General features: G+C 37.2%; 1 protein-coding gene across 10 annotated transcripts in view; it reads left to right on the top strand.

The window, feature by feature from the left end:
- NEK11 (NIMA related kinase 11) overlaps positions 1-16,807 on the top strand; it is a 324,099-nt gene that overhangs the window by 163,115 nt on the left and 144,177 nt on the right. For all 10 annotated transcript variants that reach the window (XM_053598484.1, XM_053598492.1, XM_053598483.1 and 7 more), the window contains one exon: positions 609-723. In XM_053598484.1, coding sequence (XP_053454459.1) covers positions 609-723 — 115 coding nt within the window. The remainder of the gene's footprint in view (positions 1-608; positions 724-16,807) is intronic.

Below are 16,807 nucleotides of genomic sequence, written 5' to 3'. Positions count from 1 at the left end.
CATCAGTAATCCTTTGAAATTTGGAACCAATTTTACCTTCTGAAGCAATTATTATACAGTACAGAAAATGGACTTCTGAAAAATATTTTATGATGATATTCTCACAAATCCTGTACTGAATGAAGTGTAGCATGGCTGCATTTTACTTATTAATTTAAGATTAGTTTGAACTTTCCTTTAATTTCCTTTTTAATAAGAAGACACTTTTGGAATAGTTCCCTTTAAAGCCACTTATCAAGGAAAATAGGTCAATTCAGCATCAGCTCTTGGTTGCAAACACAAATACACACACGCAAGGTGGAGGAAAAAGGCAAAATTTATTAAAATGCCTCTTAATTTGAGATGTTTACCTTTTATATTTTTGAAGTATGAATTCTTTCATCATATGCTCTCTTCGATCTTATTCCAAGAAGTTGGAATTTATAGAAATCACATAACTTTTAAAGCTGGACAATGTCCCCTATCTCATTGATTCAGGGCTGTTTCTCTAATCCCGAATTAGAGATAAGCTTGTTTCTAAGTAATATTCTAAATAAGAATATTGTTTCATTGTGGTAGTGCTATTTCTTTCTAAAAGCTTCTCATGAATTGTAATTACCTTCCACAAGGAACTTGATGAACCAACTTCAGAGAAGCTGCCTGAGTCTCAGCCTGTTTCTTTCCTGAACTTCAGTGAATTGAAGTCAACTGCAGAGGACTCTACAGCTGACCCTGGACATCACGGTATGTGTTTGCATCAGTTTTCAAAGGGTGCCGTCAGCTGCTGTGTGAGTTGGTGTGGCTGGCTCTGCAGTAGGTGATCACAACCCTTGGTCTGACAGGGCTGAGTTGTGGCCAGAATGGAAAGCAGATAAGCCAAGAGTTTTTTTTGTCCCCTCCACATTTCTGGTCATAATGAGGATGAGTTGGAAACTTGTAGCAGGTATGGGACCTCTTCTGTGTGGGTTAAACAGTGTTGTCATTAACCTGACTTTGGAATAGTATGTATAGAATTCTGAACACTCTGAAGCACTGTGTTTCCCTGGCCCTCATAAATTTAAATTGAAGAAATGAAGCCAGACGTTGGAAAATCAACTACGCAGATGTATTATCATTACCAGCAAGTAAAAGCGCTCAGCATTGTTATCTAAAAGAAATACATACACCATAGCTTGCTGGCTAAAAGCATGAGGTTTGGATTTAAAAATTGCCGTATTAGGGAAGACCCTGGCAACATAATGTCTCTAAGTCCTCTTGAAAAAAGCATAATAATACCTCCTTTCACAGTTGTGAAGAGCAGATGAGACGAGGTATGTCGATTGCTCTTAGCTAAATGTCCAACATATAGTAATCACTGAAGAAGCCGCTGGTTTAAGACACTTTAGGCAGGGAAGGATTATGAATGTGGGGGCCTGCTCAGTCTTATTCACCAGTCCCCATTGCCTAGAATAGAGTGCCAGAAACATTATAGGCACTTGGTAAATATTTATTGGAGGAGTGAATGAATAAATGAATGAATGATAGTCTGGATCTTTGGACCCCTTATGCCTAGATGGGACTAAAATTGCAAGGTTAGTTTTAGAGGAAATGCCTGCATGAAAGGAAATTGAGAAAGAGCTAGAAAAGACAGGGAGAACTGTCAGGCAGTGATTAAAGTCTTATTCCAGGTGAAAGAGAGGATTGGTGGAAGGATGCTAGTCTGCTATGCAGTTTGAGGTAGCAAGGCATCCAGAAGACCTCAAACAAAATGAGCCATCGGAGGCCTGCCCTTCTGTCCCTGCTACACTCCAGCAGCGGGCAAGTGAGGCAGAGTAGGCTCTGAAAAATGCAGGGATGTATTTCAGAGCATGGCAGCCGGGATCCTTGGCCAATTCCACTCCCTACAGTTGAGGTCTGTGAGGCACATCCTCATGGCTGCACAATGATACAGCAACTCCTTTGGTAGTAGTTGGTTCTCTGATGCACAGATTGTCTAGTTCCCTCAGTCCAATTTGCTGCTGAGGCCTTCCTGATAGAGCTTCTAGAGCATGCACTGTCTCCTCCAACTTCAGAGACCAGCACCTGAAACTCTTCAGGTTGGCCTTTACCAGCTATTTAAATGGTGCTGTAGAAGCCATCTTGTAACAGATGTCATTGACAAACAAATGTGTATATCAGATAGATTTATGCATTAGATCCATTCATTTTTTAAATATATTCTTTGTTAGTTTCCAAAAGTAAAATTTGGAAGCATAGAAATATCCTATGGGGCTTTCTTTCTAAGAATAGAAAACTGAAAAAGGCCATTGCACAGTGTCTGATGTGTGTGGTTTGTAGTCTGCTGGAGGGCAGAGCCACCACTATGTGTAAATAGGAAGCCCTAAGTGGGAATACTGAGTGGTTTAGGACCAAGTGGTTTGGGACCAAGAAGTCTGGGCCCAGCTTCCTAGCTTCAAATAGGAAAAGTACTTGATACCGAGTTTCACAGATGAGAAGCCAAAGACATTAAGTAATTTGCTCACGGACCCTAGACTCTTGCTTTCTAATGTGGCAACCTTCCTACTTCCTCCAGAGGGCGTGGCTGGTAGGAGCAATAGACTTGGAGGAAAAAGGACAAGCATGTCAAGTGAATTGTTCTCTCAGAAGGCAGAGTCTTTTGTCATGTCTCTCTGCTAATTTTTATAAACTGTAGTCACCAAATCACTCCTAAGCTAGCCCTGACCATAGATTCTAGCTGCTATAGGGAGAATCAAGCTGGTGTTCTCCTTACTCTTCATTTTGTCTTTGTCATGGAGATTTCAGTGGTAGGCCAGGTGTTGATTTACCAGCCAAATTGGAAAGGGTCAATTCTACTACTCTGACCACCTTATTCATGCTGTGAGGTAACACTACTTAGGTCTCCATAACAAGCTGTAAGATCAAAGTAAAAAACATGGTAGTTTTAGAAGAACCAGATGCCTTGTAAAATACTTTAGATACTTCTCACATTTTCTTTCTTTCTAAAAAATTCATATTTTCTAAATACTACCTTTCTTTAAATATTAAATTGAAAAGGGAGAGATAAAACTATGAAATTACAAACCTTTGGCTTTGATAAGAGATTAAACGGTGGTCAACTATAAGATGATTAGTGACATAGCTTAATTATGAAATTTTGAAACATGAAACTTTAATTTGTTGACAAATACTTGAAATGGTTAATTATTTTCCCAATGCTCTTTGCCTTTCAGAAGATCCAACTCTAAACTTTCAGTATCCAGAGGAAGTTTTTGTTTATTTTTTATCTAATATGTATATGTAAAATAAATTACACAGTCATTTTTTTTTCCAAAGCTCCTATCCCAAATGTTTAATTAGTCTTTGAAGTTGAATTGGAAAATTCCCTGTGGGGTATGAGGAGTTAGTTGCAGAAAACAGACAGGATAAGACTTTCTTCACATTTGATATTGTTCACATTTGATATTATTAGTTGACTATCCACCATTTAATCTATATAAAGTCAAGGGTAACCATTATAATCAGATGAGAAAATACAACTGGAATGTTAAAGTTGTCTGTATTTAGCTTTTTATATGTGATGCTGAGGATTTCCTGCACGTTAATTTTACTATGCACTTTCTTGCACTCTAGCCTTATGTTTAGCAACTCACAGCTGAGTTCCGTATGGGGGTCCCCACCTGCAGCCTTGGGGCCATAGATAGCCTTCTGGATCCTTCAGCGCAGCCTTTTAACTGAATCCAAATTTTACTGAACAAATCCCTTTATTAAAACAAGTCCTGTTAATAAAGGTCTCTTTATTTCTCTTTCAACCACTCCTTGAGTAAGTCCTGAGCCCCTTCCCAGTACTTAGAGAAAGCTCCAATCTCAAGGGAGTTTACTTTGTTTGCCTGTGGGAACTTCACATGCCCTTTTCAGTCGTGGACTACTCCATGACTTATGATGTCACTTCTTTCTTTTAAATGTTTAAGTGGAAATAAGATGAATTGAACACTGTTAAACACGATATATTTTTATGTTTTAATTTTTAAAAAGAAAACCTCTACTCAGCAATTCCACTTGTACTTACCTGAAAGAAATGAAAGCACGTCAATGTGTGTACGAGATCTGTACCCAAATATTTTTAGCAGTTTTAATCGTAAATATTAAAAATAAGAGACAAGTTAAGTGTCTATCAACAGGTCAATGGATAAACAAACTTGTATTCTGTCCATGCAATGTGTACTGCCTGGCAATGAAAAGGAATAGACTACAATACACAAAACAATACGGATAAATACAACAAACATTATGCTAAGTGAAAGAAACCTTATGCAGGAGTTCGTACTGAATGATTCCATTTCTATGAAGTTCTACAACCAGCAGCAAAATTATCTATAGTGATAGAAAGAGGCCAGTGGTTCACCTGGGTTTTGTACTGGTGGGAACTGACTCCAAAATGGCATAAGGGAACCCTCCATGGTGGTAGAAAAGTTTGAAAATTTGCTATCTCAGTTGTCATGATGTTTACCCAGATGTGTATACTTGTTAAAACTCACTGAATTCTACACTTCAATTGAGTCCATTTTATTGTCTGTAAATTATACCTCACTAAAGTTTACAAATAAAAAACTATTGTTAAAGTGTCCAGAAGAATGAAAACATCATGAGTAATGCTCACCTATCTTTTTTCTCTAATGAGTGGCCAAGAGAGATGTGGGCAAAGTTGTGGAGATAGAAAGCAGCTAGGAAGATCTCTAGAGATCTTTTGGGACACAAAGTCCTTAGTCTAGAAAATAATCGTGGGGTTTGGGATTTTTATCTAATGTCAAGTGAATAGCATTGCCTTCTACAGAAGCGTTAACGGAGATTTGGAGTCTTCTCTCAGAAGGAATATTGGCTATTTAGAGAGGAGGCAGGGCTCCTTTATCCCCTCTCTCTCCAGTCTTTATAGTTGCAGGCTCACATCTGAGTAGCAGGGAACCCTACCAACAGTAATAAAAGGACCTAGTGCCTGTGAAGCAGCCTAAGCATAAAACAGGACAAAAGATGATAGATAGCCCAGGCCAAGACACAGATGCCGGTAGAGCTGCCTAACTCTTTATTCCTCAGAAAGAAGACCAAATGCTGAGGGCTACTGTCACACCACCTGCCTTGCCCATCACTTCCAGAGCTTTGGATGCCTTTAAGACTTGATTTATAAACATACATTAATTTATTTCATATTCGTCACATATTCCACACAGTTATGTTTGTATTTTATAATAGTGTATACACCTGACTCTGATATTTACTTTCAGGAATAAATATTTTTTGAGCTTTGGAGGATAATTAGAATGCATTTGTCAGGCTTTGTGTTCATGCTTGTGATCCCAGCACTTTGGGAGGCCAAAGTGGGAGGATCACTTGAGGCCATGAGTTTGAGACCAGCCCAGGCAACATAGCGAGATGGGATCGTTATAAAAATAAAAATATAAAATTATCCAGGCATGGTTGCATGTGCCTTTTGTCTGAGCTACTTGGGAGGCTGAAGTGGGAAGATCCCTTGAGCCCAGAACTTTGAGGCTGTAGTGGGCTAAGATCGTACCCCTACATTCCAGCCTGGGCAAAAAAGTAAGCTCCTGTCTCTCAAATGAATGAATGAATGAATCTATCTCGAATGAAGTTGTATGGATTCTCTGAGGTATATTTAATAATTTAGAGTGTTCCTTATAATATTACAAGTCTCTAACCTTAAAAGATTATATCCCAGTTGAAAAATCAAAGTGGATGGAGATTAACACCGGCTCCATAGACACTTCACATGACATCCTAAGAAAGTATAAAAGAAATAAGGGGAAGGGAGGCAGTTGGTCCCTAGAACATCAGTTATTCATGGGAAAATCATTATCCATGGGCCTCTTGAAGCAAATTATTCACCTGGGAAGGTTGTATGTAATTCTATGTGGCCAATCCCTTAGTGGCCTTGTTTGGCCCATCATCGTTCAGGTTTAGAATGAATCAATTAAGCAGAAAATTAAGCATAAATCATGGCTTTAAGATTGGATAGAACAAAAAAGTAATAAAGTCTTATATAATGTGTGTTGCAGACAGTGTTTTAGACCAACCATGGTAAGGTTAACCTTTAGCTGATGAATTTATTTTCTATGCATGCACGTTTCACATCTGTTCTGATGTTTCCTACCAGAACTTTTGACTAATCTCCATGATCATTTTTCTTCTTTCTTAGAACATACCCTATGTTGCCTTATGGTAGTATGATTGTGTGCCTGACTTATGTTCTATTTTGGGTTTTAAAACTGGGATGTCTTACTTAACGAGTCTTTTGAAAACCATTTTTAAAAGCAACACAGTAGGTGGTTATGTTGTAAAGATCATAGATACAGGATCAACAACAACATGAAAAAATGTCCATATCTCACACTCAAGTAATTAAAGTCATGTGTGGCATAATGGCAGGGATATATTCTGAGAAATGCATTCTTAGGTGAATTTGTCATTGTGCAAACATCAAGAGAGTGACATACACAAACCTAGATTGTAAACTCTATTATACACCCAGGTGACATTGGATAGACTATTGCTCCTAGGCCACGAACATGTACGGCATGTTAACTATACTGTTATAATTGCAGGCAATTATAACACACTGGTATTTGTATATCTAAATACATATAAACATAGCAAAGATTCAGTAAAAATGCAGTTTAAAAGATAGAATGTGGTACACCTGTGTAAGGTAGCTCACTTGACATGAATAGAGCTTGTAGGACCAGAAGTGACACTGGGTGAGTCTGCAAGTGATGAGTGCCAAAGACGTTACTGTACACTACGTAGATTTTATAAACACTGTACACTAATCTATACTAAATTTCACACTACTGTAGATTTTATAAACACTGTACACTAATCTATACTAAATTTATAAAAAAAAATTTTTCCTTTAATAACAAATTAACCTTAGCTTACTGTAACATTTGTACTTCATAAACTGTTTTAAATCAAGGAGTTAATATGAGGGGACATACAATTATTTGCATTTGTCAGGTAAAGTCCAAAGTCTGAGTTGTAGTTGAGTCTTTTAGCCAGGAAGTGTGTCCTGTTATGTAGTTCCCTAATAGATGGGAACTAATTGGTCCCTCCCAATTAGTGATGAATTTATCACTAGTAAACACAATTAAATTCAAGAAAGGGGAGGAGGTTGTATGTAATTCTATATTGCCCATCCCTTAGTGGCCTTGTTTGGCCCATCATGGTTCAGATTTAGAATGAATTAATTAAGCAGAAAATTGCTTAATTGCTTAATTTATGCCATGATTTATGCTTAATTTTCTGCTTAATTGATTCATTCTAAATCTGAACCATGATGGGCCAAACAAGGCCACTAAGGGATAGACCATATAGAATTACATACAACCTCCTCTCCCTTCTTGAATTTAATTGTGTTTATTAGTGTAAATTCAGGAAGGACCCTTCATGACCTAATAATCTCTTAAGGACCTCATCTCTTAGTCCTGTCACATTGAAGGACTTCTTGAATTTTATTGCGTTTTTCTCTTATGTAGGCCTGTAGTTGTTGGTCTACTATTTCAGATCAGTACTGATTACATGGGATGCTTGCTTTTCTATTCTCAAAGTACTTTACTAAGGAGGATGCACTCCAAATCCATACAGGTAAATACAAAAGATGTAATGTCTCCATCTTTTTATGGCTAAATAGTACTCCATGGAATATATATGCCAGAGTTTATTAATTCATTCATGGGTTGATGGGCACTTGAGTTGTTTCCACATCTTTGTGATTGTGAATTGAGTTACAATGAACACTTGAGTGCAAATGTCCTTATGATAAAATTATTATTTTTCTTCTGGGTAGATACCTAGTAATGGGATTCTGAGGTCAAATGGGAGATCTATGTTTAGTTTTTTGAGGATTCTCTTTACTTCTTTCCAAAAAGGCGGTGTTAGTTTGCAATCCCATCAGTAGTATTAAAGTGTTCCCTTCTCTCCTCACCCACACCAGTATCTGCAGCTTTGAGACCTTGTGATGTGGGCTATTCTCACTGGGGTTAGGTGATGTCTCAAGTGGTTTTGATTTGTATTTCTCTGATGATTAGGGATGATGAGCATTTTTTCATGTGTTTATTGACCATTCATCTGCCTTCTTGGGAAAAGGTTCTGTTCTTATCACTTAGTCATTGATTGATGGGATTGTTCTTTTCTTGTTGATTTGCTTGAATTCTTTGTATATTCTGGTCACTAGCTCTTTGTCTGATTTGTAACATGTGCATATCTTCTCCCAGTCTGAAAGTTGTCTATTTTCTTTGTTGATTATGTCCTTAGCTGTGCAGAAGCATTTTAACTTGACCAGGTCCCATTGATTTTATTTTTATTGTTGCTGCAGTTGCCATTGGGTCTTCCTGAATGATTTCCCAAGGACACTATTGTTAAGCATTTTTCCCATACTTTCCTCTAGGGTTCTTAATTATTTCATGTCTTAGATTTAATCTTTTATCCAGTGTGAGCTAATTTTTGTAAGTGGTATAGGGATGCATGTCCAGTTTCAATCTTTTACATGAGGCTATTCAGTTTTCCCAGCACCATGTATTAAATAGGGATTCTTTTCCCCAGTGTAAGCTTTTGTTTGGTTTGTTGAAGATCAGATGGTAATATGAGGCTGGTTTCATCTTTATAAACTTATAATATTTTAACTTTTGACTTTTTTGTAATAACTTAAAACACATGCACTTTGTACAACTGTACAAAAATATTTTCTTTCTTTTTTCTTCCTTAATTCCTCTGAATATTCTTTCTTTATATCTTCATACTAGCATTTTTCTATCTTAACACTTAACTTTTTTTATTTAAAAAAATTTTTTTTGTTAAAAACTAAGGCACAAACATATATATTCGTCTAGGCCCACATCAGGTCAGGTTCACCAGTGTCACCATCTTTCACCACCACATTCCCTGGAAAGTCCCCAGATGAAATGGCACACATGGAGCTGTCATCCCCTCTGATAACAATGCCTTCTTCTGGAATATCTCTTGAAAGACCTGCCCTTGGCTGTTTTACTGTTAATTGTTTTAATAAGCAGAAAGAGTACATTCTAAAATATCAATAAAACATATAGTATAGTAAATATATAAACTAGTAACTTAGTCACTATCAATTATCAAAATTATGTACTATACATAATTTTGTACATGTTGTACTTTTGTACTTGTATATGACTGTCAGTACAGTAGGTTTGTTTATACCAGCATCACCACAAACACATGAGTAATGTGTTTTGAGACAATGTTATCATTACCAGATGATAGAAATTTTTCAACTGCCTTATTATCTTGTGTGGCCACCATCATTGATCAAAATGTCATATGATGCATGACTATATCTGTACTTTAAGATTGCTATGGTTTAAATGGCTCTTCTCCCAAATTCAGGTGTTGGCAATGTGACAGGACTAAGAGATGAGGTCCTTAAGAGATTATTAGGTCATGAAGGGTCCTTCCTCATGAATGGGATCAGGTACCCTTATAAAAGGACTTGATGAAGTGAGTTCATCCCTCTTGCCCTTCTTCCTTGCACCATATGAGGACACAGCATTTCTCCACTCCAGAGGATGCACCAATAGGTGCCATCTTGGCAGCAGAGACTAGCCCTCCCCAGACAACCAAATCTGCCAGTGCTTTCAGCTTGGACTTCTTGGTCTCCAAAACCATAAACAATATATTTCTGTTCTTTATAAATTACTCAATCTGTGATATTTTGGAATAGTAGTACAGACAAGATGAGAAAAAGGTAAATCTTACTTAAAGTTTGTTATGCAGCCTCAAGGAGAGTAGTGTCTCAAAAACCTCAACTGGAATTCCTTCGGGAAGTTGGGTTGCACAACTCAAAGTAGCTAGAGTCATGACAAAGGACATTTATGTCTGTATGCAAAAGTTTCACCTTTCACCTATGTGAAGGGTTTAAACAATTATGTTTCGGGAAAAAAAGCAGTATCTCTAAATATATTATATTATATATTCCGAGAACATAAATTTGTTACAAAATTAACTATAGAAATTTATGTTTTATTTATATTCCTAAGAGTTTGATGTGCAAGTTTGACATTCTTATTAGAAAATAGGACAAGTTTAAATTTTTCTAGGTTTTCTTATAATTATACATACCATATTTCATCCAATCTCAAATACACAATTCTATACATTTTAACATTTCTGAAATAGAGATGCTTCTTAAAATAGATGACATGTCATAATTCAATGGGCAGTGTTTTTAATGGTGATACAAAATGTTAAAGATGCATTTCTAAATTGATAGTGTCTTTGATTCCATAAAGTACAATGTGGTATTTCTGAACTGTTATTGGTGAGGCTAGGCTAGAAATACACCTAGGTGATGAGGGGTTTATACCTCATTCCCATAAAGTCCTATGTGGGTAAACAATCACTCTAGGGCAGATCTTTCCAGGCAGTTTCTAAGGTTCCAGCTATTTCCTGTTTTGTGGTGCCACCTTCTCAACATGTGGCTTTTAACATCCCCACAGCAGCAGGAGTAGTAAGTTGGAGGAAGCGTGCTCCTGTGTAAATTCCTCTCAATTTCATTGACTAAAACTAGTCAGACATGGGAAGAGGCGTCTTCCCTGTGCCCAAGGAAAAGACAATCAGATATGGGTAAACAGTAGTGAAAACCCTGCTCTATCACAGCAGTATATCTTAGTTACCTGACTCTGAACTTAGGGTAATGGATAAAATATAAATAAATAATTGAATGATGTAAAGTCTATGTTTTAATTAGATGGACTAATCCATTTATTTATTTTCAAAAGAATGCGTTGACTTAAACAAAATATGAACCAAAATAAATGTATTTCTTCATATCATATCACAAAGCTGATGATAAAAAAATATTTTTTAATCTTTAAATTTTATGATTAAGCCTAAAAAGCAAAACTTTCAATGTATGTGAGGCATTTCTTGAATTGGTTCTTAAATCTCTTAATTCAATCCTTAATATGGAAAATTTTATATTGGAGCCATATGAAGGCTTTCCCAAACTGGTAGTAGACGGGGTATGTACTTGTAAGCTATTTCTAGGTAGAAGAATTGGTCCCAAACATATCCATTTCCTAATCTTGGGAAGCTGTGAATATGTTAGGTTACATCTTTGCCAGGGCAAGATGGAACTAAGGTTGCTAATCAGCTGACTTTAAGATAGATAATCCTAAATATTTGGATGGGCTCATGGTCTCAAAGGTTCTTAAAAGTAGAAAAAGCATGGGCGGTGCCTGTGGCTCAAGGAGTAGGGTGCCGGTCCCATATGCCGGAGGTGGCGGATTCAAACCTAGCCCCGGCCAAAAACCAAAAAAAAAAAAAAAAAAAGCAGGCAGAAAGAAGAAAACTAGAGAGATGAGAATGTGTGAAGGACTTGGCCTGACATTGCTGGCCCTGAAGTCGGAGGAAGGGAGCCATGAGCTGAGGAAAGCAGGTGACCACTAGCTGCTGGAAAATGCAAGGAAATAGATTTTCCCTCCCTGAATCCCCCAGAAAGGAAGACACTTTGCCAACAACTGTGTCATAACATAGTGAGAGCTGTGTCAGATTTCTGATCTGTAGAGCTGTAAGATAACTTTATGTTTGCTTTAAGTCACTATATTCGTAGTAATTTATCACAGTGAGTAGAAAACTGGTAGAACTATATTGGATTATATATGCTTCCAGTCAAATAACAACCATCTTCAATTCATATGCTATTTTTTTTTTTTTTTTGAGACAGAGTCTCACTATGTTGTCCTTGGTAGAGTGTTGTGGCATCACATCTCTCAGAAACCTCAAACTCTTGGGCTTAAGTGATTCTCTTGTCTCAGCCTCCCAAGTAGCTGGGACTATAGGCGTCCGCCACAATGTCAGCTATGTTTTTTTTTTGTTGCTGTTGTCATTGTTGTTTAGCTGGCCTGGGCTGGTTTCAAACCCACCAGCAGTGGTGTGTGTGGCTGGTACCATAACCACTGTACTATGGGCACCAAGCCCATATGCTTATTTTTTGTTGAAGTGATTAAAACATTTTGTTTTGGTATTTAGGCCAGACTTTAGAAATTTGTGATAGGGATTTAAATTGGTATTTTCTGATCTTTGTAAAGGGACTTTCTGTTTTATTTTGTGGCATTGAGAACCACATCAGTACCAGACATTGTTTTACTTCATTTTTTGAAGTGAAATAGCACATCTTTAGGGGTGGGGATAAAAACCTGTCTGGAACTATGGCAGCAGTTTCTATTACCTTTTGTCGGTCATGACTAACAGCCTTTTCTGCTGACTTCTCTTTTTCTCTTGTTTCCAAAAAAACTCTGAAGTCTAAATAGAAAAATAAGAAACCCATAAAAATATCCAAAATGATTGTAATATTTCATAGTAGCGTGTATATGCGTGAGCAGCGTAATGAATCTGACTTACTCTAAAATCAATCAGTTTTTCCGCGTCTATTTTCAGAAAAGTATGTTTGTGAGGTTGCCAGCCTTTGCACCTCACCAGGTAGATTTGTCTCTGAGCTTACAAGATGGGTTCTTTATAAATCCACCTTCTTGTTCTGTGTTTTGGCATCCACATATGAGAATATATTTATATGAATGTGTGCTATATATTTACCTACCCAGATTTCTAGCTAACCTTAATCATCCTTTCTTGCTAACCCCTTGACTTGTCTGGATTTATTTTTCTGGCCAAATCTCCTTTAAATTATTAATAGAGGTTCTTTGTCCTATTAAAGATTAGCTGGAAGAGTAAATATTTGTAGATGAATTAAGATGGTTGTGGTCTTTCATTGCAAGTATTTTCACCTGGGCATTTTGAGGTGTAGAGATCAAAGTGACTCACTCTTTTTATATCTCAGATTAATTTTCTCTTTTGAGTCTAGGAAAATGAACAAACTTAGCCTACCTCTCAGCTTAATTCTACATGACCTGTTTTCCTGGTTTCTAATAGCATAGGACTAAATCAACCCACTTTCTTCCCTCCATTCTCCACCGCCCCACAATTCCATTTTAAGCTGTAATAAATTGATAGTTTGCATAAGCAGTTGATTATGCACATATGGTGCCTGGCCTCTATTTGTTAGTGACATTACACATTTAGAACAAGACCAACCTTTATTCCTGGCACTCTGAAAGAGAAATTTTAGAGGTATGCTTGAGAGGACTGGAAGGTGACTACTGATTAAGAAAAAGCAAATTTTGCAAAGTAAAAAAAAATGTTTTCCTTGGTCTCTTAGCTCTGTTCGATTGTTGAGCAGAGTGGGTTAATACCCTAACTGAGCTAATATGTTTGCAGGCCATGTTCTTATCTCTTCCTGGGAACTCCATCATTCTTTGCAGCAATGATGATGTCATTCCATGCCACACCTCTTATTCTTTCCTGTCAGTAAATCCTTCTTCTATAATTGTGGCTCTCTCAGCTAAAAATGCTATCCAATAGGCATTATGATAAAAGCTTATATTTTCTACTACATTGTCAATATTCATTGTTTCAAATCGGGTGTGGTGGCGCATACCTGTAATCCTAGCATTTTGGGAGACTGAGTCAGAAGGATCACTTGAAATCAGGAAATTGAGGCTGCAGTAAACTATGTTAGCACCACTGCACTCCAGGCTGAATGACCAAGTGAGATCCAATCTCTTAAAAAAAAAAAAAAAAAGGAGCACCAATGCTCAATGCTTTTTATCTTTCACAGAATAAATTTCTTGCAGAGATTAATTCAGTTGGGAATAACAAGTGCCAGAAGCTAAATTGGGCACATCAGTGTTCACCTATAATATTTTTTCTTTCTTCTTGAGGAAGATTATAATCTAATTTCACCAGACAGATACTGGAAAGATGAAAAATAAAGGAGATCTTGATGTAAGGGACTAGGACAGTCCGTTCATACTTTCTGAGTCCCCTGGCTATTGCTTCTTTCCTTATAGATACTTCTACACTTAAACAATCTCTTAGGTAGACCATTAACCATACAAAAATATCACTACAAAGTATCCTCCTAAACTTCTTAGTATATTTCTTGCCCAAGAATTAATGGGACGAAAAAGAGTATATGAAGTATAGTCTGTGTTACAGGGGCATACTTGTCTCTTTTGTCTGCAATGGATTAGTTTCCCCAAAAGAGCATGAACAAATATTGGTTATTAGATTACCCTTTATTTTTTAATAGCAGGCCTGGTAGGGCCAGTATGTGAAAATATTAGACTTCTTATAGGTTTGGTGTTCTCTGGAAAGCAGACACCAAAACAGAGTTAGAAATGTAAGAGATATACTGGGGATAATGTCTGTTGAAAGAACAATAGTAGAAGGATCAGGAGTAGATAAAAGAGCCTTCAGACTGTGATGCAGGTCTGACACCTGTGAAAGGCAAGGAGGACTGGATAAGAAAGTCTCAGACTGCACTGGAGCTCTGGGGCAGCCTCAGTCAGCCCAATAGGCAGCCTTGGTACAAAGATTTCCATAGAGGAATCCCATATTAGGCAGAAATGCTATGTCTTACTCCTACTATCCCGCACCAGCTCAAATGCTCCACCGTGCTGCAAGTGGAGCCTGTGAACTCACTGAATGTGCCTTGTAGCTAATCAGCAAATTCTTGAAAGGGGATATCCAAGAAGCATACTTCTATAGATACCACAGTTCATTTGCGCCATCTGCATGCTTGAGATGATTAAATAATATTTGGATAAACATCCGAGAATTCATTACTTTTCTCTAACATAGAATAACCTTATCTCTAATATGTTCAAAGTAAGAATGCCTAAAATGTTTGGAATATTCCTAGGCATTCTACAAAAATCCACTGAACTGAAAGCCACTGATGTAGTTGAAAGAGATTTGGGACCAGAATTTTCCTTACTTCTGCTATTTACTAGCTATGTGGGCTGTGTAAAAAAAAAACAAAAAAAATTAATATTTGCAAGCTTCAGTTTTCTCATCTGTATAACAGGAATAATAATAATATCCATTTTGCAGTGCTTTAGTGAGAAATAAATTAAATGCTACACAAAGAGCTTAGCACAGTGCATGAAATAGAAAGTACACTTTTACTAAAAAAGTATTAAGTAATGTCAAATCAAGGTGCTGTATTTTCTCAAGTTCCAAATAAAATCTTTTAACTGGTAATGAGTAATATTTCAGTTCTTAACTACCTAGGAAACCTTCCAATTTTAGCTCATAAGCACCTTCGCTGTATGTATTAAGTATAATTTGGAATGCAGTATTTTCATTTGCTATAGCTTTTATACTTATCAAAAATATAAAATCACTTTGGAATAGTTCCACTTATTAAATTATAGTCCTGACGATGTCTATCTGGGCCAGTTAGTTAGCACCAAGAGAAATTATCTTCTTTGTCAGGACTGTAGATAACTCCCAGACTTAGAGCCAAATCCCTGCAAATGTGTGTGGGGAGAGAGGGAGGACAGAAGACTGTGAATGGCCTCTAACCCATGCCGAGGAAAGCATGTCTAAATGGACACCCCTTCTTAGAGGGTCAGAGATGCCACTGTTATATGCAGAAGTAGAACCCAGGACAAAGTTCTTTCTTTAAATTATGTTCCTTTGTCTGCCATCTAAAGCCCATAAACTGTCAGCTAAATTTTCCAGCTATTTTCTCTAAGTACATTCTAAATGTAAATATACTTTGTGCTAACGAGTATAATAAGGACAAGAATATACATCAGTTTTTCCACCATAGTCCCATTTGGGATTTAGGCCAAACTCAATAGATTAAAATGTAGAGCGTGGTGAGCATAACGATGACTTTTGCAATGGAAATATTCAGGTAATACATGCAGCTATTTTAATGGAACTCTCTCCTTTGGATTTATAATGAAATCAGGTGATTTGCCTCATACATAGGGATTTGTTCTCCACTCTACCTCAGACCCTGTATGTATAAGTGACCTCCTGGTTTTAGACAAGTTTCTCTGAATTGCTTTTATTATTTTTCCTTTAGTTAGAATATAAAGGAATTCTAGCAGGCTGCTTTTTCATAGCACATATTGCTAAGACAAAGCAAAGTCTGTTCTCATTTCAAATAGATGTATCATTTTGCCTCCCTTAGGGCTCAACCTGGCCTTAGAATATTCCAGATAATATTTAATGTGCATAGTTTTATCATTTGTTTCTTATCACAAATCTATTGAGGTAGGCAGGTCGGATTTTTGGTTTATAAGAGATTTTATTAAAATAAAAATTAATTGGAACAGATTTCAGATTATCCTAATATAGTTCTCACTAAAGAGCGAAGTCATGGCTAGCAGACTAGTGTTGCTTACATCTTGGGTCTGCCCATAGAGTGGTTATGCCTATGATGTCATGATCTTATCAAGGTTGCAGAATGGCTGCTTTAAGGGAAGACAGGCTGGATGTGAGCCTCCACTGTGAGGGTCCTAGGCTCAGTCTTGGCTGTACTCAGGAGCAACAGGTCCTAATAGTCTGAGTTTGTCACCTTAAGTTGACTTGGCATGTGTATGCTCTGAGTCCAGGCTTTCTGATTGGGCTGCTTATCAGGATCCATTATGGAAATTTGAGAAATGTAAAACACCCTGGCCTCTGTTGCATTAGAGTCTGATTTAGAAAGTCTTGATCAGAGGCTCTCAAAGTATACTGTGCATCAGAAGGGCTTGCTAAAACACAGCTGACTGGGCTCAGTGGCATGCTGGAACTGGCCCCCACTGCCTCTCAGAGCCTGTTGTATATATTTCATTCCAACCTTGTGTTCAGTGGTATCATACAAGTGCTTGAAATCATCCTTGGTGAGAGAATTTATATCAAGGACGTTGGCAAATCCTAATAATCAGGGTTTCCTTATCCCCAAGAGCTAGTTGTT

The sequence above is a fragment of the Nycticebus coucang genome, chromosome 8 (genome assembly GCF_027406575.1).
Source record: "Nycticebus coucang isolate mNycCou1 chromosome 8, mNycCou1.pri, whole genome shotgun sequence".
Taxonomy (NCBI): domain Eukaryota; kingdom Metazoa; phylum Chordata; class Mammalia; order Primates; family Lorisidae; genus Nycticebus; species Nycticebus coucang.
Note: the sequence above shows the minus strand (reverse complement) of the source record. Positions and strands in the feature narration are given on the sequence as shown.